The 26,219-nt window shown below is 35.5% G+C and overlaps 1 protein-coding gene across 2 annotated transcripts in view; it reads left to right on the top strand.

Annotated features, from left to right (window-relative positions):
• TLK1 (tousled like kinase 1) overlaps nucleotides 1-26,219 on the top strand; it is a 176,062-nt gene that overhangs the window by 130,305 nt on the left and 19,538 nt on the right. For both annotated transcript variants that reach the window (XM_040229325.1, XM_040229326.1), the window contains one exon: nucleotides 15,303-15,369. In XM_040229325.1, the coding sequence (XP_040085259.1) occupies nucleotides 15,303-15,369 (67 nt within the window). The remainder of the gene's footprint in view (nucleotides 1-15,302; nucleotides 15,370-26,219) is intronic.

The following is a 26,219-nucleotide window of genomic DNA, read 5'->3' as shown; positions in this document are numbered from 1 at the left end:
TATTATCTTTCCCATTTCAGTCCTCCCCCACTCCCTTTTCTCCCCTCTTCTCTTTTTTTCTTTTTTCTCTCTATGCACACACATACACACACTCCTTGTCACCTCCTGTTTTCTTAGTAAATGGTACCACCATCCTCTCAGTTCCACATATCAGAATTTTGGTTGTTACAGGTTTTTACAACCAAAAAAATCAGGATTTAAAAATCAGGATTCCATTTATTTTTCTTAATCCATTTTTATTATCTTTTAGTTAATAAATAAGTGTTGATAATCTTATATTTTAAAGTCCAAAATGTACTTCCTTCTTTAAGTCCTTCTTGATTTGGGCAAGGAAGGGGAGGCGGTTGTTGTGACTTGCAATTAAATCCTTTGGCTATTGATATTTAAAAAAAATAACATGACTTCGTTTTCAAAGATGGGTAAATTTGTTGCTTTTCAAAGAGTGGATGGATAGGTGAGCAATTATACAGGAGATGGTGTGTAAGCTGAATTCCACCCCATAGACATCTAGTCTTCACTCAGATGTGTCCACTTCCATTTCTTACTTGGGTTCTTTCTTCCCACCCCTACCCACTCTGACATCTTTCAGCTTTGGTCTAGGCCATCTTATAGTCAGAGTCCTTTTTTTTTTTTTTTTCCAAAATAGAAATACGATCCTTTCTTTTTCTTCCCTGTAAACCTAACATAATTCTTCATTGCTTGGATAATATAGTCCAGAAAGTACTTTTGACCTGGCAGCTTCTGACCTCTCTGGCCTCATCTTTTATCATTGACCAGTGCCTCCCATTTACCACCAACTTTTAAACTCCATCCCATTGTCATTATTTCTGTTCATCTTCTAAATCCCATACTAAATATTGATTCTTCTTGAAAGCTTCTCCTTGACCCTTGAAGGACAGGACTCAGTTATCACTTGAGGTATTCAGTGATAACCTGATACTCATACCTCTGTATTCAGTCGCAGCATCATCATCCACTCAGTTAATGACACTAGAAACATCCTAGATGTTTGCCTTTCCCTTGTTCTCTGTGTCTATTTACATGACGTTTTTGTATTTTGTCCATCTTCACTACCACTATCTTACTATACGACTGCTTCTCTCTTTTTTAACATCAGTTACTGTTTCTTACCTTTCACATGATGTCTTTTTCATGTCTAACCTCCTTCACTAGCCTTCAAGATAAAATTCACCCTCATGAAGACCCTTTATAGGCCTTCTGATTTCTCTCCTTCTCCCCTGTCTTCTTATGCATCCTGCATTAAATTCTTTCAATTCTTTAAGTGGACTCTGCTTTACTTGTTTCTGCACCTTTGTATATCTTGTTCTTTGCCTTTCTTTACCTGTTCCATTTTCTATTTATCCTTTATGACTTGCCTCATATGTCAGTTCCAGTAGTAAATCCTTTTTGACCTCTTTTCTTCCTAGTTTCTTCCCCATTTCCCCTCAAGTTAGGTACCTTTTGTCCTTGTGCCTGTCAGTATTGGAGCTCTTGTCTCTCCATCTTCTCTCTATGCTCCCAGTATCTAGTATAGTGCCTGGCATATAGAAAATGGTCAGTAAATACTAAATTATAGTACATAAGCATTTGATTGAATTTCATTTTCTCCATCTCAAAAGACCATTTTTCTAGTTTGCCACAGGCGTTTTGCTTCCAACTTGTCTTCTAGGATGCTTCTAGCTCTAACAGTAGTTTATTAATCATAGATTATCTCATTTATATCTCAGTTTATTGCATATGTTGACTTAGAACTAACTCTGAAGTTATACTGCTATATGTTCTTAGAGTGGCAGATGAAGTAATACAACATAGCAGTTGGATTGCATCCTTACTTAAGTACAGATTTAAATAAGGAAAAAAGTGACAGAAACACTTCTATTTATATATATTAATTTGATTTTATCAGCCATGCATTGCAGTAGTCTTCTAAAACTTCTTTTATATCCATTTCTGCAGAAAATCTATTAAAGTAATTAGAATAGAGATCATGAATCTTTCATTATTTCTTTATCAAGAAATTAAAGTAGAAAATAGGACTTTCCTGGTAGTCCAGTGGTTAAGAATCCACCTGCCAATGTTCAGCCTCTAGTCGAGGAAGATTCAACTAAGGGCAGTTAGCGACAGGGCAGCTAAGCCTATGTGTCCCAGCTCCTGAGCCTGTGCACTCTAAAGCCCGTGCTCTGCAACAGAGAAGCCACCGCAACGAGAAGCCTGCACACCACAGCTAGAGAGTAGCCTCTGCTCACTGCAGCTAGAGAAAGCCTGCACATAGCAACAAAGACCCAGTGCAGCCAAAAAATGAGTACTACTAAAGAAAGTTACTGCTGTGTAGTGGTTAGGATTTTAAGCTCTTTAGTCAAGTGTGGAATCCAACCTTGACTTTTCCAGTTTTATTTTTTATAGTTTGGTAAACTGTTTTACTTCTTAGAGCCTCCATTTCCTTGTGAAAGTACCTATGTCATAATGTTGAAAAGATGATATGAGATGAAGCTTATATAGTACTTGCATGGTTCCTGGTTCTTAACTAATTTTTAACTACCAGCAAGATTCAGTCAGGGTTTTTATTTATTTATTTATTTATTTATTTATTTTTAATTGAAGGATAATTGCTTTACAATATTGGTGTTAAGTCAAGTTTTTTAGGTAGTAATTTCTCATTTTACTCACAAAGACTTACTATTCACAGTAAATAGTTAGCATCAGTTCAGTCACGCAGTCGTGTCTGACTCTTTGTGACCCTGTTGACTGCAGCACTAGTTTGCGTAGCTAGTGTTATCTATGGATAATACCTAAACAACAATACATGTTAATCAAGATTTTGACTTCATGTTAAATATATTTTAAATTGTTTTATTTTATCTATATGTTTTATGTTTTTACAAAGGATAACTGCAAAGTGAACAATAATATTTTACCTTATATTTTATATGAATGAAGTTTTAGAGGTCACTCTTTTCATTTAAAGCTTAAGTTTTAACTGAAGATAATATTTTATATAGCATAAAGTTATTACTTTGGGGGTTACTTATCTCTGGTCATTAAACTGAATGAGTTTTTAAGTAATAAAACATATTTTAGAGCAGTTCGCTGACCACAGTACTGAGCCAAGAGTGTGGGGTTCCCATATACCTGCTGTTGCCACAGTCTCTCCCACCGCCAGTGTCCAGCACCGCAGTGCACGTCCGTGATCATGGGTGACCCTGTGTGACAGCCCAAAGTGTAGCATGCATCGAGGTTCACTTTTGGTGTTACATGTCCTGTGGGTTTTTACAAATAAGTAATTTTTAAAAATCCTTGCTGAAAAAAATCTGGCATTGGTACATCTAATCCATTTTAATTTCATGTATTTACTTATTTATTAGGGCTTAAGTCTCATCTTTCTTCATGCTTTCTGTTTATCCTGCCTAATCTCTCCTTTTTTCCTTTTAACTTATCTTAGACCACTTAGTTTTTGTTTATTTGATTCTTTTTCTCTATTAGTAGTACATTATGTTCATATACATACATAGGTACACAAACACATACACGTTACCTAAAGACACTGTCTTGTACAGTCAGTGTTCATCTAAACTTTACCTATGTATCTATCACTTTGTTGCTCTTCATTGATTGTGGATCTCTGATTTTTACCTCTGGTGAGATCTTTTTGCCTAAGAATACCCTTTAGTAATTTCCTTTTAGTGTGGGTCTGTTGGTAGTGATGTCTTTCAGTTTTGGTTGGTCTGAAAATAACTCTTTTGCTTTCATTCTTGAAATATTTTTACTGGTTTTAGGTTGGTGGTTATTTAAAGATAGAATGTTACTGTCTTCTAACTTAAACTACTACTATTGACGAGTCAGATGACTGTAGAAAATGATCTTAAATGAAACAGAAGCAATATTTGGAGATTAGGTAAATGAGAATATTTTTAAATAAATGAGCAAGATCAGTCTATAGGTTCATGAAGGCCAGAGAATTCCAAGTAGGATGAATAAAAAGAAGTACTCAAACACATCATAATGAAATTTCAGAAAATCAAGGAAAAAAGAAAAAATTCTCAAAAGCAGCCAAACAGGGGGACTTCCAGTGGTTTAGACTCTGTGCTTCCACTGCAGGGGATGCAGGTTTGATTCCTGGTTAGGTGATTAGGGAACTAAGATCTGACAGGCCATGAGGCACACCTCCCCAAAAAAAGGGCCACCAAAAGAAAAAAATATTAAATGTAAAAATTAAGGGGGAAAACATTCTAGACAGATGACAATTGAAAGAAAACCATATTTATAGCAGATACAGTAAAATTTAAACCAAAAAATTAAAAGAAATAGTGATTATTTCATAACTATAAAAGTTTAAAATCACCAGGAACATATAATCTAAATTTGTATGCATAACAACATGCCCTCAAGATAAATAAAAAATTGACAGTACTTTAAGGATATATGGACATATCCACAGATTATAATGGGAGATTTCAACACATACATTTCTTAGTAATAGAACATATAGATAAAAATAAAACAATATAACATAGAAACACAGCATGAGTATGGAAAATTTCAGTGGGATCGACAGGTTTGACTTAATGAGCATGTTACCCCCTAACATTTGCAGAATATATGTTCTTTTTAAAAATGGACTTTTATAAAAATTGACCATGTTAAGTCATAGAACAGGTCTAAGCAAAGGTCAAAGGATTGAAAGAGTTGTATGAAAGACTGACACTGTTTCTTCCTTTAAATGTTTGGTAGGACTCATGGGTGAAACTTAATGGATTGAAATAATATAAAATATGTTCTCTCATCACAGTGGAATTAAACTAGAAATCAGAAACAAAGATAAGGCAAAAGTCTCATTGGAAATGAGAAGATATTTTTAGATGAATGATGGTGAAAGTGCTACATGGCAAAAATTTTTGAGGTAAAACTTTATCAGAAGATGAGCAGAATTAACCAAGAAAAAGAGGAAGAGAAAAATAAGAGCAGAATTTTTGATACAGGAAATAAGCATACAATACAGAGCATCAGCCAATCCAAAAGGAATGTATTTGGGTTTTATGTGGGTGAGGGAGGACTAATAAAATTGAAAACAAGAAAGAGAGAAAAGAATCATCATCAGAAATGAAAGAAACAATGTTATTATAGAATGTACACATACTTTAAAATATATATTATAAATGACTTGAGTTTAAAATTTTTGTGAAATGGATAAATTTCTAGAAAAATACAAGTTAACAAAATTGACTCTAGAACAGACAAAATCAAATAGTTCTATAACTGTTAAAGGAATTGAATCTATAATTAAAATCTCTGATCATAGCAAACTCAGGTACAGATGATTTCATCTATGAATTCCACTAGCCATTTAAGGAAGAAATAGTGCCAGTCTTTCAAAACCTTTTGAAGAACAGCTAAGGGAGAAATACTTTCAACTTATTTTAGGCCAGCACAGTTGTGGTGTCAAAATTCAAGAAAGACCATACAGGAAAGGAAAGTTACACCCTAATTTGTCATGGTTTTGTTTAGTGGCTAGTTCAGTTCAGTTCAGTGCTCAGTCGTGTCCAACTCTCTGCGACCCCATGAATCGCAGCACACCAGGCCTCCCTGTCCATCACCAACTGCCGGAGTCTACACAAACCCATATCCACTGAGTCGGTGATGCCATCCAGCCATCTTATCCTCTGTCGCCCCTTCTCCTCCTGCCCTCAATCTTTCCTAGCATCAGGGTCTTTTCCAGTGAGTCAGCTCTTTGCATCAGGTGGCCAAAGTATTGGAGTTTCAGCTTCAACATCAGTCCTTTCAATGAACACCCAGGATTGATCTCCTTTAGGATAGACTGGTTGGATCTCCTTGCAGTCCAAGGGACTCTCAAGAGTTTTCTCCAACACCACAGTTCAAAAGCATCAATTCTTTGACGCTCAGCTGTCTTTATAGTCCAACTCTCACATCCATACATGACCACTGGAAAAAGTATAGCCTTGACTAGATGGACCTTTGTTGACAAAGTAATGTCTCTGCTTTTGAATATGCTGTCTAGGTTGGTCATAACTTCCCTTCCAAGGAGCAGGCATCTTTTAATTTCATGGCTACAATCACCATCTGCAGTGATTTTGGAGCCCCCCCCCCCAAAATAAAGTCAGCCACTGTTTCCACTGTTTCCCCATCTATTTCCCATGAAGTGATGGGACCAGATGCCATGATCTTAGTTTTCTGTATGTTGAGCTTTAAGCCAACTTTTTCACTCTCCTCTTTCATCAAGAGGCTCTTTAGTTCTTCACTTTCTGCCATAAGGGTGGTGTCACCTGCGTATCTTGAGGTTGTTGATATTTCTCCCAGCAATCTTGATTCCAGCTTGTGCTTCATCCAGCCTGGCGTTTCTCCTGGTGTACTCTGCATATAAGTTAAATAAGCAGAGTGACAGTATACAGCCTTGACGTAGTCCTTTTCCTATTTGCAACCAGTCTGTTGTTCCATGTCCAGTTCTAACTGTTGCTTCTTGACCTGCATACAGGCTTCTCAAGAGGCAGGTCAGGTCTGGTATTCCCATCTCTTTCAGAATTTTCCAGTTTATTATGATCCACACAGTCAAAGGCTTTGGCATAGTCAATAAAGCAGAAATAGATGTTTTTCTGGAACTCTCTTGCTTTTTTGATGATCCAGCAGATGTTGACAATTTGATCTCTGGTTCCTCAGCCTTTCCTAAAACCAGCTTGAACATCTGGAAGTTCATGGTTCACATATTGCTGAAGCCTAAGTTTTGTCCAACTCTTCTGCAACCCCATGGTCTGTAGCCTGCTAAGCTTCCCTGTCCATGGGATTTCCCAGGCAAAAATACTGGAGTGGATTGCCATTTCCTTCTCCAGTGTATCTTGCTGACCCAGGAACCAAACCCACATCTCTTGCTTTGGCAGGTGGATCTGTTACCACTGAGCTGCCAGGGAAGACCTAATGATAAATGATAGTCTAATATCATTTATAAAAGTAAATGCAAAAATATTAAATAAGGCAACCCTGCATATAATACATAAAAATGAGAATTTATCAAGACCAGTTTGGATTTATTTTAGGTATGATAGGTTGGTTTAATATAAGAAAAATCAATGTAATTTTTACATAAAGAGAAAGATTATATGATTATCTTAATAGATTCCAAAATTAAAAATTATATGTAAAATTCAGCGTTGATCTCTCTTTAAACTCTTAGCAAGCAACCAGTAAACGACAATCTCCTTAATCTGCAGTATACATCCATTTCTCTTTTTGCTCGCGTGTCTACATGCTGTGTTTATGGGTCACCATGTCCTTGTGTGACCTGTTTCTTCCTCCTGGCTTCTTTCTGCTGCTTCTGTTAAGCTGGGTTCAGATATTACCTCTTATGTGCCTTTTCCCAGTTTCCTTCAGATAAAAGTTTTTTTCCTTTACACTGTGTACTCATGGCTGTATCATCCAAGATAATCACTGTATTTTAAGGTCAGCTAATTAGTGGTATTAATCCCATTTTATCCTTTCCGTTAAGCACATTCATAAGTCCTAAAGATTAAAATGTGGCGTTTTTGGAAAGTCATTATTACATGCAAAATTCATTCATCCTATCTGCAAAGTCTTGTCAACCTCATTACAGCCTTAACTCCACATTAAAAAAACCTTACCTAAATCTCATCAACTTCAGTTCAGCTCAGTCCTCAGTCGTGTCCTACTCTTTGCAACCCCATAAATTGCAGGCACGCCAGGCCTCCCTGTCCATCACCAACTCCTGGAGTTCACTCAGACTCACGTCCATCGAGATGCCATCCAGCCATCTCATCCTCTGTCGTCCCCTTCTCCTCCTGCCCCGAGTCCCTCCCAGTATCAGGGTCTTTTCCAATGAGTCAACTCCTCACATGAGGTGGCCAAAGTACTGGAGTTTCAGCTTGAGCATCATTCTCTCCAAAGAAATCCCAGGGTTGATCTCCTTCAGAATGGACTGAATTAGATATTCTAAATTTTGTTACCTAAATAAATTATGAGTGAGACTTTTATATAATCTGCCCTGAAAATAATTCCTCTTAACCTATGAACCTGTGAACATCAAGAGACAAGTTACTACCTCTTTCCAAAATACAGTGATGGGGACAGCCATAGGATAAGAGTTATAGACATTTCCTTTCAAACAGAAAAAGATTAAAGGTGTCACTGATACCAGCAGTTTCAGAATCCATCCAGGCAAACTCAGGTTTCAAGATCTGGTAATAATTTTTCTGTAGCTTGTGACTTTTCAAGCTTCTGTCCTGTTTTTCATGAAGATTTCTTTTTCATGAAGGTTAGTATGTATTTGCTGCTGAGTAGCTTTACAACCAGTTTGTTGTTTGTAGAGTTTTGACTATTTGACAGCCTTTCACTTTATGCTGTCTGTGTCCCTTAAAATCCAAGCTGGCAGAGTTTTTGTTGGTATAAAGTTCTCAAGAATCTTGTGGGTTTCTCATGTGTGACACAAGCATTCATTCCATTAGACAAGGGGATCCTCCAGGTTTTTTTTTTCCTAGATAATTTTATCACTGTTTTTGACTTCTGCTGAGAAGGCTGAAGGGATCTGTGAGTCACACACTTCATCTTTTTAAAGACTGTTTATGTGAGGAATACTCTGGCTTCTCTGGAGTATTAGCAAAAGGTTGTTCATCTGCACCCTCCTTTTTAGGAGCAGCTTTGACCATGAATCTCAATTTTGGTGTATTTTGCACTCTGAATAAAATCAGAATTTCTTAAACCGTTAAATCTTGGTTAGATTAAACCCATTAAATTTTTGGTTGAATGTTTCTTATTTCTTACCTTTGATTTATCTTTTCTCACATTTTAGTGTAAACAGTGAGAAGAAACCAGTCCAGACTTTGAACACTATTTGGAAATCTGCAGAGTTCATTTCTTACATGCTTGGCTTTTTGTATAACTATAGGATACAGTTTTGCTAAGCTTTCTTTCATTATAACAAGGATTCCTCCAGTTTTCTATAACACATTTTTCATTTCCTTCTGAGTTTTCACCAGTAGCGCCTCTCCTATCTACCAGATGATCCATTCATGACAGTTTAGGTGTTCTCTTAAGGCAGTAGGTTTTCCACACTGTGCTCCTTGTGGAATTCCTCTCATCCTCACTTGGCAGAGTTGTTAATATTTATATTTCTGCTAATAGTCTATTCAAGGCAGCCTAAGGTTATTTTAAAATCATGCTCCTCTGAATTCTCTAGGCTCTTGCTCACTGCCCACTTCCAAAGTCACTTCTATATTTTTAGGTGTTTGTTATGGAAATATCCCCTTTCTAGGTACCAGGATCTATAGTAATTTCATACTGCTGCTGTAACAAATTGCCACAAATTCAGTGAGTTAAAACAACACAAATTTATTACATTTTTGTAGATCACAAATCCAAAATGGATCTCATTAGGCTAAAATCAGGGTATTGTCAGGGGTGCATTACTCATGGTGGCTCGAGAAAACAATCCTTGCTTTTTCCAGCTTCTAGAGCCTGTCCACATTCCTTGGTTCATGATCCCCTTCCAACTGCAACCAGCAGTAGCAAGTCAAGCCTTTGTCGTGTCATGTCACTGTGATTCCAACATCTCTGCCCATCTTCTCGCATTTTAAGGCCTCTTGTGATTACATTGAGTCCACAAAGGGTAATCCAGAATAAATCCCTATTTTAAAGTAAGCTAATTAGCAGCTTTAATTCCATCTGCTACTTTAATTCTCCTTTGCTGTGTAACAGCATACTCACATCTCCAGGAATTAGGATGTAGACATCTTTTTGAGGCTATTATTCTACACACCATACCAGCACTTGGCGTTCATTAGTTCTCAGTTTTTTGTTTTTTTGTGTTTTTTTTGTATATTGAACCCTGGGCTCTTCAGAGGAAACTAGTGTCATCCTTCCCATATTCCCCCATTTCTTTTTCCCAGTGGTACCTAAAAAGAAAAAAAAAATTAGATTAAAGTTGCATAACATACAGTTAGCCGTTTAAAAGTGTAGAGTTCAGCGGCATTTAGTGCATTCACAGTGCTATGCACTGTTGTGCAACCAAGACCTCCCTTTATTTTTGGAACATTTTATTCATCCAGAACACCTAATGCCCGTTAATTAATCACTCCCCATTCCTGCCTCCCTGCATCCTCCTGGTAACAAATAATCTGCTTTCTCTATGTATTTGCCTCTTCTGGATAGTGCATTGAAGAGAATCATACAGTAGATGTCTGTCCTTAAGGCAGTACCACACTCTTTTGATAACCATAACTGTATTAATTTTTTAAATAGGAAGTATGAGTCCTTCTTTTCTTTTTCAAGATTGTTTTGTTTGAGGACCCTTGCACATTGCATTTTAATAAAGAATCAGCTTTCCTGCAAAATCATTGATAAGTATTTTGATCAGGATTATATTGGGTCTGTGGGTTACTTTGGTGAAGAATTGCCCTCTTAACAATAGTAATTCTGCTAATCTTAAGGACATGGGCACTGATGTTTTTTCATTTAGTTAGTATGCTTTCATTTCTTCAGCAATATTTTGTAGTTTTTAGCATCCAAGTTACTGCCTGAGTAACTTGATCCTATGTATATTATTGTTTTGGGTTCTGTTATTAATTGAATTGTATTCTTAGTATTGTTTTTACATTGTTCATTGCTGATGTATACAAACACATTTGATTTTGTGTGTTGATCTCATGCCCTGCAACTCTGCTGAATTTATTAGCTCTTGTTCATTTTTAGAGATTTTCTACATGTAGAGTTAAGTCATCTGTAACTAGAAATAGTTTTACTTCTTCCTTTCCAATTTCAGTGTATTTTTTTTCCTTAAGTCCTCTGAGAGGACTTCCAGTACAATATTGAACAGCAGTGGTGAAAGTTGTTCCTGGCCTTAAGGGGAAGATTTTCACTCTTTCACCATTGAGTGTGATGTTAGTTATGGTTTTTTAAATAAATGCCCTTTACCAGGTTGAGGACATTTTTTTCTATTTCTAGTGTTTTTTTTGGGTTCTTCAAAGGCAGAGTAGTTTCATCTACTTCCTCCCTCATTTAAAAAAGTCTTCTCCTCAATGTGTGACTTAGTTCAATATTCTCTAAAGGTTTGCTAAATTGTACAAAAAACCGGCTTGATATTTTTTTTTCTTAAGTGCCTTTAACATTTTATTTACCAGATCTTATGTTCCTTAACTCTGAGACTTCAGATTAGTTTCCTGCTTAAACAGAATACCCTTAAAGAATTGGATATCAGTTTCTTTGAAATGCGTATTCTCTGTTTTCTGCAGATATCCTACATTTCTATTAAACTCTTGGAAAACAATTTTTGAATTAAAAATAAAATTCTCATTCATTCATTCTGTTCAGTTCAGTCACTCAGTCGTGTCCGACTCTTTGCAACCCCATGAACTGCAGCACACCAGGTCTTCCTGTCCATCACCAACTTCCGGAGTTCACCCAAACTCATATCCATTGGGTCGGTGATGCCATCCAACCATCTCATCCTCTGTTATCCCCTTCTCCTGCCCTCAGTCTTTCTTCCCAGCACCAGGATCTTTTCAAATGAGTCAGCTCTTCACATGAGGTGGCCAAAGTATTGGAGTTTCAGCTTCAACATCAGTCCTTCCAGTGAACACAGGACTGATCTCCTTGCAGTGTGTGGGACTCTCATGAGTCTTCTCCAACACCACAGTTCAAAAGCATCAATTCTTTAGCACTCAGCTTTCTTTATTCATTCATACTCACTGTGAAAGATTATCAGTGGTTAAGTTTTATGTTTGAGTTTTAAATTTCTTGGCTTTTTGAATAATTTTGTGTTAACCTACTGAACAGTTTTATTTATGATTTTTAGCATCTCCTAAATACATATACATAAATGTTTAATAAAATTAATATTCAATCTATAATATGAGATATGATTCATAAAGGGAGAAATTGGACTTTTCTTTGCACTCTGTGAACAAGAGATTTGCTAAGTAATTTAAGCAATTGACTTAAGAGGGTGGATGTTTTTTAAGCATCTTAAAAAGCACATCATAAAATTAATTGATGTGGCAATTAAAAGTCATCAAAATTAGTATTTTCCTAGCTTACCTCTTTCCATATATAAAATAGAATCCAATTTCTTTAAGTAAGATTGTCCCCAGTTAACTTTATCTAAATACAGTTAAATTTTATCTATAAGTATTTTTCATCAGTGGAAATAAATAGCAGACATCTAAAGTGCTAAATGGCCCATGGGGTCGCAGAGTCGGACAGAACTGAGCGACTTCACTTTTCAGTTTCTAAAGTGCTGGAATATGTCAGGTGCATTCTGATAAGGAAGTGCAAAGAAATGTAAGAAATGTCTTTTGCTGTTTGGTGGTTTGCATTCTATTTTGTGAGACAGGAATAGGAATTCTTAAACTGCTGTTTGAACTGCCAAGTTACGTATATGTGAAATTAGATACCATGATCATAAAATGGTAAGAATTACCGTCGAAGAACTTCCCTGGTGGCTCAGATGGTAAAGCGTCTGCCTCGAATGCGGGAGACCTGGGTTCAATCCCTGGGTTGGGAAGATCTCCTGGAGAAGGAAATGGCAACCCACTCCAGTATTCTTGCCTGGAGAATCCCATGGACGGAAGAGCCTGGTAGACTACAGTCCACGGAGCCGCAGAGTCGGACATGACTGAGCGACTTAAAGATCTTTCACTTTCACTGTCCAGGAAAGTCAGTAGCCTAGTATTTAGTACTATCTGTACATTTGCTTATTGATGCTTCAAAACCCAGCAGAGAGATTATTAGTATGTATATATTTTGCTATTTATTTGAAGCTTTATAGTGACAGTAATCAAATGCAGTGAAGAAATAGCAAAGTTCTGTTGCTGCTGAAAGTTACCATTAATCTTTACTGAGAATTGCACGTGTTTCATATTAGGATTAAACCTATAAAAGAATGCTCTGGGGTCAAAGCTTTTGAAATCAATGAGGTATCATACTAAGTAGATTTAGGGAAGGGACTATTTGTGTGTATTTGCTTTTATTAAAGGGATGTAGATGATGTATATTTAAGCCACAGCACAAACATATTAACAACTGGAACTGAATGCTAGTTAATAGCCAATATGTATTACATTATAAAATGTATACGATTAACCATACAGTATTCAACAGACTAAGACACCATGGAACTAATTGACATTGATTTATTATTAACTCAGAAGAACAGTAGCTATTGAAAACTGCTGCCAACTTAAGACAGTCAAAAATTTTAGGAAACTAAATTTTAGCCATATTAATTTTACCTTATGAATACTAAATTTAGCTGTATTTTAACTCAATAAAAACCAAAATATAGAATTGTATTTTATTCCTGTTACAGAAACAAACAAAATATTTACATATTTTAAAAAATTAGTTCTGAGCCCATCCTATGGTCTACTGGTGGGCCTAAAACCTTATTTTAAGAATAGTAAATTACTATATTGTTATACAGGTAATTTCCATTGATGACATATATGCATATCCAGAAACTATTTGCCAAAATTGCTATGGCTTCACTTTACTGAACTAGTTGAGATATTATCAGTTTTAGTTTCTAAACCTCTTTTAAAAAAAAAATACCATGTTTCCCTCTTCTTGCTTCATTCCATCTGCATGAATGTTTCACATTCACAGTGCATTGTTTAGTTCTCTGAATTTATGTTAAGCAACTGCTGCAACTATATTGCTATATTCAGTATAATAAAATCCAGTGGTTATGTTAACCTAAGACTGGGTAGAGAGAGTTCATTTTAAATGTTGGTTTTTCACTCTTAAGATATTTCTAGTAGAATACTAGAAGTTGAATTTCTTGGAGGTTTTTGATTATTTCATTTGAATGCCCTTTCTATGATATTAATATTTTAATTACCATCTAGCTTAAGGGAAATAGCATTTATACTGAATGTTGCTGAGGGATATAAACCAAGCATAAATAAGTCGTCCTTGGGGTTTGGAGCTTAACCAAATATACCCGGAATCCATAAGTAAACAAGGGCCTAAATATGATAGATAAAAGCAGTTCTCTCAGTAATGGGTATGAATGGAAGTTGTTTTGTTGTCGTGTGCATGTGTGTGTGTTTTCCTCTTTCACTTTACTGATACAGAATCATGTCTTCTTATGAAATACTATAATAGGTATGTATCTTACTGAAGTTCTGCATACATTAAACTATAGTTGAACTCTAAACAACATGAGGGTTTGGGGCTCTAACCCTCCCTGCAGTTGAAAATTTGCATATGACTTCACAGCTGGCCTCTGTGTCTGCAATTCCACATCCACAGAGTCAACCAACTCCAGACTATGTAGTGTAGTGTAATACATGTTTATTTTAAAAATCTTCATGTACGTGGACCTGTGCAGTTCAAACCCTTGTTATTCAAGGGTCAACTGCAGTGAGTTTTTCTAATTTACAGAAGAATATTTGAAATTAATAATACAACAACCATAAAGTACTCTCACGTGTGTATCTGTTTATATTTATTAATAATTTGGTGGTTTTTTTGGCAGCCCTATCTCACTTATTCAGTAGCACATGGAAGCAGAGAAGAGAAAAATGTCTTCATTTCTTTCTTTCTTAAACCAGTGCCCAAATTGGACTGATTACCTTTGCAGTGATTTCCCAGTACTCTTAAAATAAAATGAAATTCATTCCTTGGTCTAAAATCCATCCTGCTTTTAGATGCTTTTCCCCTGCTTTATCTCTTTTGCTGACAGCCTCTTTGACGATATTCTGATACTTGTGTGTTTTTTTTCCTCTTCTCAGTATCAGTCTATTTCCGTCTTGGTGTCTTTGTACCTGCTTTAACCTGTGTTTAGAATATACTCGCCTAGGTCCTCTTGTGGCTGTCCTTTTGACATTCAGATCAAGACTGTCTCCCTAAAACTCGGTGCAAATTAGTATAATACAGACAGTTATTATCACACCAGCCTTTCTGATTCTCTTTATAACACTTACTGTTATTTGGGATTGTTTCATTTCTGGACTAAATTGTTTCTCTTCTGCTTCCTTACCCCCTCTACTCCCACTATGAAGTATAAGTTCAAACCAGAGTGTATTGAGAAACTGTCTTTTTCATTGCATCCTTAGGATATAAATTCATGGTAGGATTAAATAGTTGTTGAATTTATAAGTCAGTCAGTTTTTCCATCTGTATTACATATACTCTGAAGAATACCTTCAGGCACTTTAGGCTTATGTGTTCAGGGCTGAAAGTTGTCAACATTTTAGTATTTTTACCTGATTAATTTTATTTTGCTGGTTGTTGATAAATAATAAGTATTAATCTTAATATCTAGAATTACAATTTCATTTTGACAGGTTGACTTTGGCAGAATATCATGAACAGGAAGAAATTTTCAAACTTAGACTAGGACATCTCAAAAAGGTACGTGAAGCATATGCTGGCCATTTTATTTTACCTGAGGTTGTGGAAAGTTGTGTTTTACGTTTCTTATTAAAGAAGGCAAAACTTACAGAGAAAAAGGACCCAAATTTAAAACTTTAGACCAAAAAAATAAAAGAGGGGCATAAAAATTGCATTTTTATGTTGAATATATTAAAATAACATTCCTTTACCTTGTGATAATTTACAAACATTTCAGATGCTGATAATACCGTGTCCCTGGGACTTCTCAATGCAGGGGGATGCTGATTCGATCCTTGGTCTGGGGAGTAAGATCCCACATGACGCGTGTGGTCAAAAGTTAAAAAACAAAAACCCATGTCCTTGTAGTAGAGGAATGATCCTGGACAGAACTCCAGGTTCTTAAGATTACTGTTAAATACTATCTGTTAAAAAAAAAAAAGATAAAATGTAAGATTCTATGTTGTTGTGTCCATTTCATAACAAATTGAAACAGTTGTAAATTAATAACAGGTTTTTTTGACTTAACTTTAAAGTTACCAAATACCTGATTAAATGTTTCAGTTAAAATATATACATTGGCAAATTTAGAAGAGCCTGATGATCGGTAATAATATAAAGTGATATAATTCAGAAAAACATTGTTATATGTTAGTTTTTATAATGTAAAGCTATGTACTTGTTTGTAAACTCTGAAATTGTATTCAGTTCATTGTTTTTTAGTTCATATTTTTAATTCAAACCATTTCAGAGAAATAATAGATTTTCCCCCTCAAAATGAAATTACTGACAGCTGTAAAATTCTTTTTCTTTGGTCCAGTTTTTAAGTTCTGTGGTCTGCTTATCACATTACTTACATTGTTTAAATAGGCTGAGTAATAGCTAAAACTAAGTTAGTGAACTAATTGAAGATAGTATCTATCAAGTCATCTCCCTGGGGTAGGGTGAGGTAGGTCAGAGAAACCCATTCTTGTAGCAGCCACCATCTCATTATAGATGTGCTTATTTTTGGAATGCTATCAACATGCTTCAGATTCCTGCCATTTAGTTACAGGGAACAGAAAGAAATTATATTTTATATACATACATATTTGTATATTGGAGAAGGGAATGGCAACCCACCCCAGTATTCTTGCCTGTAGAATTCCAGGGACTGAGGAATCATAGGGTCGCAAAGAGTCGGACACAACTGAGCGACTTTCACCTCACATATGTGTATATGTGTGTATATACAGACACACATATATGTGTGTAATTTGTATTAGTGTTCTTTACTGTGCCCCTGCTTAGAAAAGTTTCAGCCTAATTACTTGAACAGTAAATTGTAAATTCTAAAATGAATTTATTCTGATCTGTTTTGTTCTGTTTTCTGTTCTGCTGTAATTATTGATATTTCTCTTGTTCTTTGATATAAGTAGACAACTTCAGTCCGTTTTGTAACTGATGGAGTTGTAACGGGACTATAGAAGGGAAGTGGGGATTTTGAAGTTCAGAATTAGTACAAGTATTTGTCTGCCCACCTAAGCTATTTTGATAGAGACCTATGTTTGATGTTCCATATAAAGAAAGATTTATCAAGTATTTTCTGAGTAGTCTTTCATGATAATGGGATACTAAAGTGTATAGTCAACTGGAGGCTTATAATTTTCACACATAATAGTAAATTTCAGATTACTCTTTCTAATGATGAGTTTTACATGTCTTATGGAAACCTGTTATAAAATCTGAAATGATAAAGCAGTTAAATTAGGAATCAGCTATTTGTATCACAAAAATACTTAAAAGGATTCAGAGGACGGTTTGTTTTTATTTTTTGATTGGTGGGTGGTTGGTTGATTTTTAAAGCTTTCCTGGTACATTGAAAATATTTTATTTCTCTGAAACATTTCTGTTTTATAAAGTAAGGTACATATCCTTAAATGTCTAGATATTATATAAACAGTTGTAAGCTTTTGTAGTTTACTACACCTTCTCTTCTAACTTCCGTATTACCTTTTTTCCCAGTGTTTGACTTTTCCATTTTTGTATTTACTCATTCTAATAATTGTCCCTTCTATAATCCTTTTCCTGTTTTATTGTTTCAGCTTTTATCAAATTTACTGAGCAGTTTTAGACTTCTAACTTTATCTTCTTCTTAACCAATTTACAACATTACTTTTCTTTGATCTCCATCATGGAATATTGGATGAATTAATGCTGAAATATACTCTCATGCTTTGAATTCTCACATTTACTTCTGACTTTTTTGGTTGAGAAGAATGAATGCATTATGAAGAAAGTTGCTAGTAGTACATACAGAGAACAAAATTAAGTAAGTAGTGTCACCTTAGAGTACAAATAAATAGTAGTAGTCTTATTTCCACTGGGTGTTATTTTTTTGAGTTGTACAGTTCAAGAATAATAGGCATTCTGTTACATGTGTTAAAAATAAGTTATTTGGCATATTCTAAAGCACAGTTGGAAAGTAGGTCATTAAAAATAGGTCGTTCTGGTTTCTAAAACACAGGTAGATTGGACACTTTTAACACATAGAGAACAAGCTTGAGTTGAAAGAAAAGATGTTATCACCTCTATCTTAAGCCAACATGAACCATACCCTGACATGTAACTATATAGTTTCTACCATAGGCTGGATCTGATCTGTGAATATTTGATGTCCATGTTATCTGTGCAGGAATTAATCATGTGACCTACATTAGATTAGGGTTTAGATGTGGAGCCCAGTATACCTCCTGCATTACCAAAGGTGACTTTCACTCTCCCTTCAATAAAAACTCTTAAAGTTAGATGGAGTTATAAAATTTGTTGGCACCAAAGGAAAAAACTTCCATCATTGATGAAGCCCATATCATTTGGACATAGAAGACTAGAAGGCCTAGTTAACTTTTTCTTGAGATAATCTATGATGTACATTGTATTTTATAAAGATAATCATAATAATTGAATAGGTAAACCGAAATATGAAAAAGTATTTACCACTGAATAAATCGTAAAGTTCTGTTCATATTCTGTACTATTCTGTAGGGCTAGAAACATAATAATCCAGATCCAGTGAATCTGTTAGTGTGATAGAGTAACAAATGAGAGCTCAGTAGTTAGTCTGTGGCTAAAATAAATTCTCATTCCTGTTACCACCAAATAGTAAATGTAAACTTACTTAAGGGCTTATTGTCTTCTGAAATTAGGAAAATTATTGTTCAGCATCATCTTTTTTAATATATTAAGAATTGTTTAATATTGTTTTAGTTATCAGTTTAAGAAATTATTGCTCACTCATTCACTAGGTGATTTATTTCCACATTTCAGGAGAATTACATAATATTACATTTTATACACTTTGAATTTTTAATCATTCTAGAGTGAACATTAATGTTAAATTTGAATGCCAAGCTCTTCTCTGTTTGCTTTGTCTAAATTAATATAGCTAGTAACTAGCAAAGCCAAAACTTGAACCTTTTCTCACTGCTACTTCAGTGGAAGTATCCTTACACTTTATTCCTACAATTCTCTAGTTGTAGATGGATAGCAAGTTGATCCTTCTGTTTTCAGAATTGATTCCCTTGTAGCTTTCTTTGCATCTTTCTTAGAGTAGTAGGAACGTTTGCTTTCCTTTTTTCCCCCAGAAACAGACTGTTTTATTTTCACCTCAGATAAAGTAGAGCAATTAAATTTTTCACACACATACTTCTTTCTCTCTTTCTCTCATATATTACTTTCCTTGGGTAGCCTGTTAGTGACTGTTCTATCAACTAGAATATTTCTTTATTATTAATTGGTTCACTGTTTTTCATTGTAAATTTATCTTTAAAGGTCAACAGGAAAAGCATGTTTTGGGAGGTAAAATGTGTAAATACTCTCTAGTGTAATTTTACCTTTATACAGCTAAAGATTTAATAGAACATCAAGGAAGTATATAGTAAAATATATGTATATTATACAAATTACTCCTGAAACTTACACAAAATAACTTTTTGCTACTAGTCATTATGCATAAACTTCCTTGATTATCACTTATAAGCTTGTAGTTGCAATGAGAATAATTTCCTATGTTTAAATGTTGTTCCTTTAAGGTAGAGCAACTAAATCCAATAATGTACCTGTGCCACATGTGGCTTCTCTGGCTTTAAGAAAACTAATAAGCCATGTACCAGTTAGCTTTTATAGTTGATCCTGTTTTGATTCCAGTCTTGATAAATTCTAGTTATGAGAAAGTCAGTTATCTTTGTAATTTGTGGAGTTCTACTAGGTTGTTGTTTGTACAACTCTGATCTTAATTCTAGAATGGAAGAAAACTATGTGGATGTGCTTTCCAAGGATTATTACTAAACTAACATAAACAACTTTTAAAAAAATCCCTGATAAACCATCTTCCTTGTAATAGATTGTCTCTCTAGTCATAATATTATTTAAAAAATATAAATTACCAGTCATAATACCCCAAAATAAAGAGAAAGTAAGAATTTTGAAAGTTATTAGGACCAATAACTACATCATACCACTGCTGTTTGACTCAAGTTTGTGATGTGAACAGCATGTGGAGGTGTTTATTCTAGTCTTTGAATTTTTTTTGTCTTCTGGATTTTAAATATTTGATTAGTTGGAGAGAATGCATATAGAAGATTTGACATCTCAGTATGAAATATTAGATAGTGTAGTAGGGATTGACTTTAATGTATGTGTTTTGGGGTGTGTGTGTGTGAGAGAGAGTTATAAACCCTGATTTTAAATACCAGAAGTTTTTAGGAAAAACATAACCAATTTGTAATTGAAACAGGATTAGTCAAGAACCATCAGCACCAACACAAGTGTATCTTTGCAGACCGAAGGAATCAGCTAAACAATTACGGTCATCTCAATCTCTACTAAAACAAAAATCACATCCAACATGCCACCTGACACCATTTCTTTCTCTCTTTCTCCTTTGCTCCTTGCGATGTGGCATTCATCTCTCCTTGTGCCTCCGTTCTGAAGAGATAACAGTATAGCAACAACTCTGCCACTGAAATCCTGTTCTCTGACCGATATTGGCACCTGCAAAGAGAAACAACCAGTAACAGGCAGCAGCAGCATCAGTATTAATCTTCCATGATGAAATCTTTACAGGTCAAGAACAAGCACACAGCTCTTTTCTCACTCCTTCACAGTGGACCATGCAACTAGTTGAAATGGAAGACAATGGATTGTCTGCAAGCCTTTTGAACAGTGGAGAATACAGGGCATTGGTTTTAGGTGAATTAATCCCCAAATATTCTTGAAGTTTGATATCTCCTTTGGTCTGTCTTTCTAGAATACCATTGTCATCTGATTTATCAAATCCTTAGTATGACCACAAAGAATACGTTTGTGTATGTGACGCCTCTTGTCACTTTAGGTATGAATAAAAATATGAAAACAGTTAATGCTAGAGGGCTTAATCTCTAAAACTGCATGTGCACCTCTATATTCAAGAAAATTTTCTCTCAAAGCCGACCACATTGTATGTTACGTTTCTCTAGAACATAATACAAGTTGCTACTTGTGTAGGAAGTAGTTTTCAGTGAAGTCTAGTGAAGATGCATTCATTATGCTAGAAAAAGTCACCGTTAAGCCCACAAAGAATATACGAGGTTCCCAACTTCTTGGTATGTGTGGGCAAGAAAAGTGCCGAGAGTGTTGGAATTCTAAACTTGACATCTTGTGCCTAGTTCTGCTTCTGTTTAAAAATGAGTGCTATTCTGTGAAAGCGATGCCTAAGAGAACACGGAACTAGCTGTAGATAGGGAAGCTACTGGTGTGTGTACTCTCCTTCCTGCTCTCCTTGTGAACCTACAAGCATATTTCTGGCTCACCCCATCTATAATTATACATCCTTACCTGGTAATAGGTGGTGTTCACTTACCAGAGTGAAAATTGAGTGATAAAATGTATTTTACTTTTGTAGATTTTTATATGAATCCAGTTGTGTAGGCAATGGCATTCATTGAATTTTGGAAAGAATCTTAGAAGTCATGTTAACCATTGGGCAGAGTTTATTCAGGTTTGTAAATTCAGTTTAGAGGTTATAGTTTCACAAAAAAGAGAAGGCAGTTGCTTGGCCAATGGCCAAAAACTGTAACTCCATGCTGTTTATATGCATATACATAGAGTCTAGAAGATCAGGCTCTTCTCATTATTGTATAGAATGTTAAACCTTTTCATACTTTTTAAAAATATGGAATCCACCAGAATCCTGAAACAGGTTAAAAGACAGAAAGCTGGAAGAAAATGTAGTAAGGCATTGTACCTGTAGGTGCTAGGGTTTGGTGTCAGCACCTTAGCTAGTTTCAACATCAAGAAATTTCGTCCCCTTAATACAGAAGCTGTGATTTCTTTTTCAGGAACTGTACTGGATATTTAAAATTTGCCTGTCAGTTGAACTGTTATATTTATTTGCTGCTGGGAAGATAGGGTTTGGTTTGTTTAAATAGAATGGAGGAACTGACAATCCCATTGACCATTTTAACACTTACTCCCATTTAGGGTTTTTGATGTATGTGTTTAATTTTCAAAGAGAGGCGAATTACCCCCAACCCACCAAAGAAGGAAATGAAACAGAGAGAAAAACGTTTAAGTTCTAAGTTCTAACATTAAAGTTCTAAACCAGTTAAACACACTTGAGGGAGACCCAGTATGTTCCCCTCGGTAATATCCAGCTCAGCGACTCAGGATCGACATGGAGACATCATATACATAGTTAGGAAAGAATCCCCCGCCAGGAATTTCACAGTATTTGTCCTCTTTCTTCCTCCTACCCTACTCCCTCAATCTACACAGTCATACTTGAGCAAAAAGAGGATTACGGGCAGTAGTTTCAAAACTGATCTCTATACGTTCAATGTAGTTTTTTGTTGGCTCATATTTCCAATGGTTCGTGTCTCTTATATCCATATTTAGGATATATAAAAGAATATAATAGAAAAAAAATTGAGGACCTATAAATTTGAAGTAAATTGGTAATAATTTTCTTAATTCTTTTCTGCACTGCCCTTTCTGTTAGCTTTTAATAACACCTTTTGTTAATTTCACCTTTCACTTTCCTAGTGATAGACTTTCAGAATTTTATGAAATTAAAACTTATTTGAGGACTTGGAGATACTAACTTGATTGTATTATTACATTACTAAAATTAATTTGGTATTAAATATGTTTAAACCTCATTCTGAAGTAGTAATAGTTTTCTCAAAGGACTAATGTTGTTATGGTGCTCCTGAATATACTATTGTAAATGATAAGCTTTTCCCTGTTTCCACTATCTTCATAATATACCACACAAAATCTTTTCTTCTCCCAACTTGCATGGATTATAGGCAAGCTGAGAATGATACATCAGAAATTCTCAGATTCTCAAATTCTACCTTATCTTGACTTTATAGAAAGGCAGCTTTTCAAAATTGAGGGGTTTTTGTGGGGCTAACATTAATATATATTAAAGATTTGCTAAAGAAGTTTAAACTATTCAATAGTATGTTCAACTTTTACAGGAAATGAATTAGTTTTACATGTAAAATGCGTTACTGTATAACTTGTAAGTTTTATAGTTTAATGCCTACACACCCCTACTTTTAAAAAAAATAATTGCCCCTTTAAAAACTGCCATTAAGGGAAATGCTCAAAATATACCCCAAGTCTGCCTAGCAGTTTTAACCTGCATTTTACATTTAACTTGGCATTTTATGATGATTCTGCATTGCTCTAGCATGTTAGAATGCTTAGAATGTTTAGCCAAGGAGATATTAAGTTGCCAGAAGGGACTCTGAGTACAAATAAAAGTATTTGTATGCTAAATATCTATTGAGGGACAAATTGGTTTTACTTTGCATATAAATTTTTAAAGTTAAAAATTTTGGAAGGTGTTAGGTTTTGCAGGTTACTTAAATGAGGCAATATTGAGATCTATTGTTGTATACTTGTCTAACCTGGGTTTTTAAAAATATATATTTAAGTAGTCAGATATTAGATCTTATTTTAAAATACTGTTAAAATAGCTGTAGTATGTACTGTTAAGGTTTATTGCCATATCTTTTTGTCTAAACGGAAAAGAACGATGTCCTTTTATTGTATGTGATTACCAAATTTACCTCCCTCTCTCTAGTAGGATCTTTTCTTATTCGTGTCCCTTCAACACCATAATTGCCTACAGAAACCAATTTTTTTCCAGAGATGCTGTTTCTTCTTAGACCTTTTCTGCTATAAATTGCTCAGCTAGTGGCCAACTAGAGTATTGAAATTTAGTGTTCTTACTAAGCATGATCTCCATTCTGGACTACCTCTCTTTTATTTTAGTAATTTGACCTACCTTTGCCATGTGTTTGAGGATTCCATTCCATAATGGAATTCCCTTCTGTAAGGAGAGAATAAGTAACAGGCTCAGGCTGTTGTAACAGAATACCATAGACTGGGCAGCTTAAGCAACAGAAACTTATTTCCCCTAGTTCTAGAGGCTGAAAATCCAAGATCGAGGTCCCTTGGGGTTTAGTTTCTTTTTTCTTTAATCATTCATTCATTTTTTGCTGTGCTGGGTCTTTGTTGCTTTGTGGGCTTCTGCTTGCGGTGGCTTCTCTTGTCGTAGCTCATGGGCTGTAGGGCACGCAGACTTCCAGTAGTTGTGGCTCCTGGGCTTTAGAGCACAGGCTGCATAATTGCTGTGCATAGGGTTAATCGTTCTGCCGCATGTGTGATCTTCCTGGATCAGGGGTTGAACCTGTGTCTCCTGCATTGGCAGTCAGATTCTTTACCAGGGGAGCCTAGGGTTTAGTTTCCGTAGCTTTCTTCCTAGTGTAGATGGTCATCTTCTCAAATCCTCATGTGACTTTTCTCTGTGTTGCCACAAAGAGCTGGTGGGGTTGGGAGGAGAGATCTCTTTCTTCCTACTCAGAAAGCCACTAAATCTCATCAAGAGGGCCCCACTCTCATTACCTAAGCTAACTCTTAACTTACAGAGTCCCCTTCTCCAAATACCATCACACTGGGAGGTTAGGGCTTAGACATACACAATTTGGGAGGAACACAAAGCCTTCAATCCATAACAGAATATATACTTTGTCTCAGTGGGATTTGAGAGAAGTTACTTAGAGTTGCTGAATTATCTTTCCCCTAGAAATATGTCACTTTGTTTTAAGATCCAAGATACTGGAATAAATACTAAATTACAATATGGATGATGTAAATATATTTACTGATGACTATGGAAGATTTATGTGTATCTGCATATAATCAGTTATAGTTCCTTCCCTTGACCTTTGCTCTCAAACAGCTAGGATCCAGCTGTTTAACTATTCCTCCTGACATTTGGGGGGTTTATCCTGTAAACTTTACAGTTCAGACTGAATGAAGCTTGCCTGTCCTTTTGTATTACAAGATCTCATGGGGCGTGTGGGCGGGGTGGGGGGGGTGGCTGGGTGGGCGGGTGTGTACGCGTGCGTGTTTAGTCGCTCAGTCTTATCTGACTCTGTAACCTCATGGAACCCACCAGGCTTCTCTGTCCATGGGATTCTCCAGGCAAGAACACTGGAGTGGGTAGCCATTCCCTTCTCCAGAGGATCTTCCTGATCCAAGGATCAAACCCTGGTCTCCTGCATTGCAGGCAGATTCTTTACCATATAAGCCTCTAGGGAAGCCCATACTTGGCATGTTTTATAAAGGAATAAAAACTTGCTTAACTGGCACATACATGTATTTTATTTTCTTTAGTAACTGTTTCGTAATATTGATTACTGCCATTGTATAAACATATGAAGATTACCAAAAATTATAAAACAAATGTAATTATGTGTCAACAATCTAGTTGTCTCAAAATTATATATAATAGAATTTCTATAAATTCACTTTTCAAATAATAATTATCCCCATACCACAATTACAAGTAAAAGTTGAAACAAGTATTTTTGCTGGCAGTTCTAATAAGCATTTCACCGTTTTATCAGATTATTTAAAATTATACCAGTTTGCTAAGTGTTTGGTAGCTTCATACATGTGTAAGAAATTAACAGAAAATTTTAAGGCAGCAAACTTCAGTAATCTGAAAAAAGTAAGTTACCTCTTTCTGTGTTCTGTGATATAATTGAATTTGAATTTTTTCATATTTATGGACACACCTATATAGCCAGTTTCTTATTCTGCTTTATGTAACTGAATTGAGACAACTGAACTGTGGTTTGACTTTATTGTTGCGAAGCTTTTGAATCTATTTCCTGTCCTTATAATGAAACTATTTAATCCCCTGGAACATTATCTTACCTTTTTTTTCCTTATTTTCATTAAAATTAGAAATATTTGTGACTGAAGCTACACTAAATGAGGAAATTTCAGGGAATTTAGGGTATTTTAGAGAACTCTCCCCCAAATTTTAGAAAAGTTCATCTTCAGTGGTTTCTGTGTATTATCTATGGAGAAAGAAATGGCAGCCCACTCCAGTATTCTTGCCCAGAGAATCCCTTGGGCAGAGGAAGGCTAGTGGGCTGCTGTCCATAGGGTCGCACAGAGTCGGACATGACTGAAGCAACTTAGCATGCATGCATGCATGCATGCATTGGAGAAGGCAGTGGCAACCTACTCCAGTGTTCTTGCCTGGAGCATCCCAGGGACGGAGGAGCCTGGTGGGCTGCCGTCTGTGGGGTCACACAGAGTCGGACACGACTGACGCGACTTAGCAGTAGCAGCATGTATTATCTAATGCCTAATTTACATTAAATATCTGCAACAAGTAAGGGTTGAGTTTCATTTTTAAATAATTGATATAATCTTAAGGTCAAGTAGAATATAAACATACTTAGGTTTTTAATCTGTGAACATTTGTTTTTCTTTATGACACTGAGAATATTCCTTTCAGTTTAAGCCTTAGATAATGGTGTAAT

This window comes from Oryx dammah, unplaced genomic scaffold (genome assembly GCF_014754425.2).
Source record: "Oryx dammah isolate SB20612 unplaced genomic scaffold, SCBI_Odam_1.1 HiC_scaffold_27, whole genome shotgun sequence".
NCBI lineage: Eukaryota > Metazoa > Chordata > Mammalia > Artiodactyla > Bovidae > Oryx > Oryx dammah.
The sequence above is the reverse complement of the archived record's forward strand: the minus strand, read 5'-3'. Positions and strand labels throughout refer to the sequence as shown.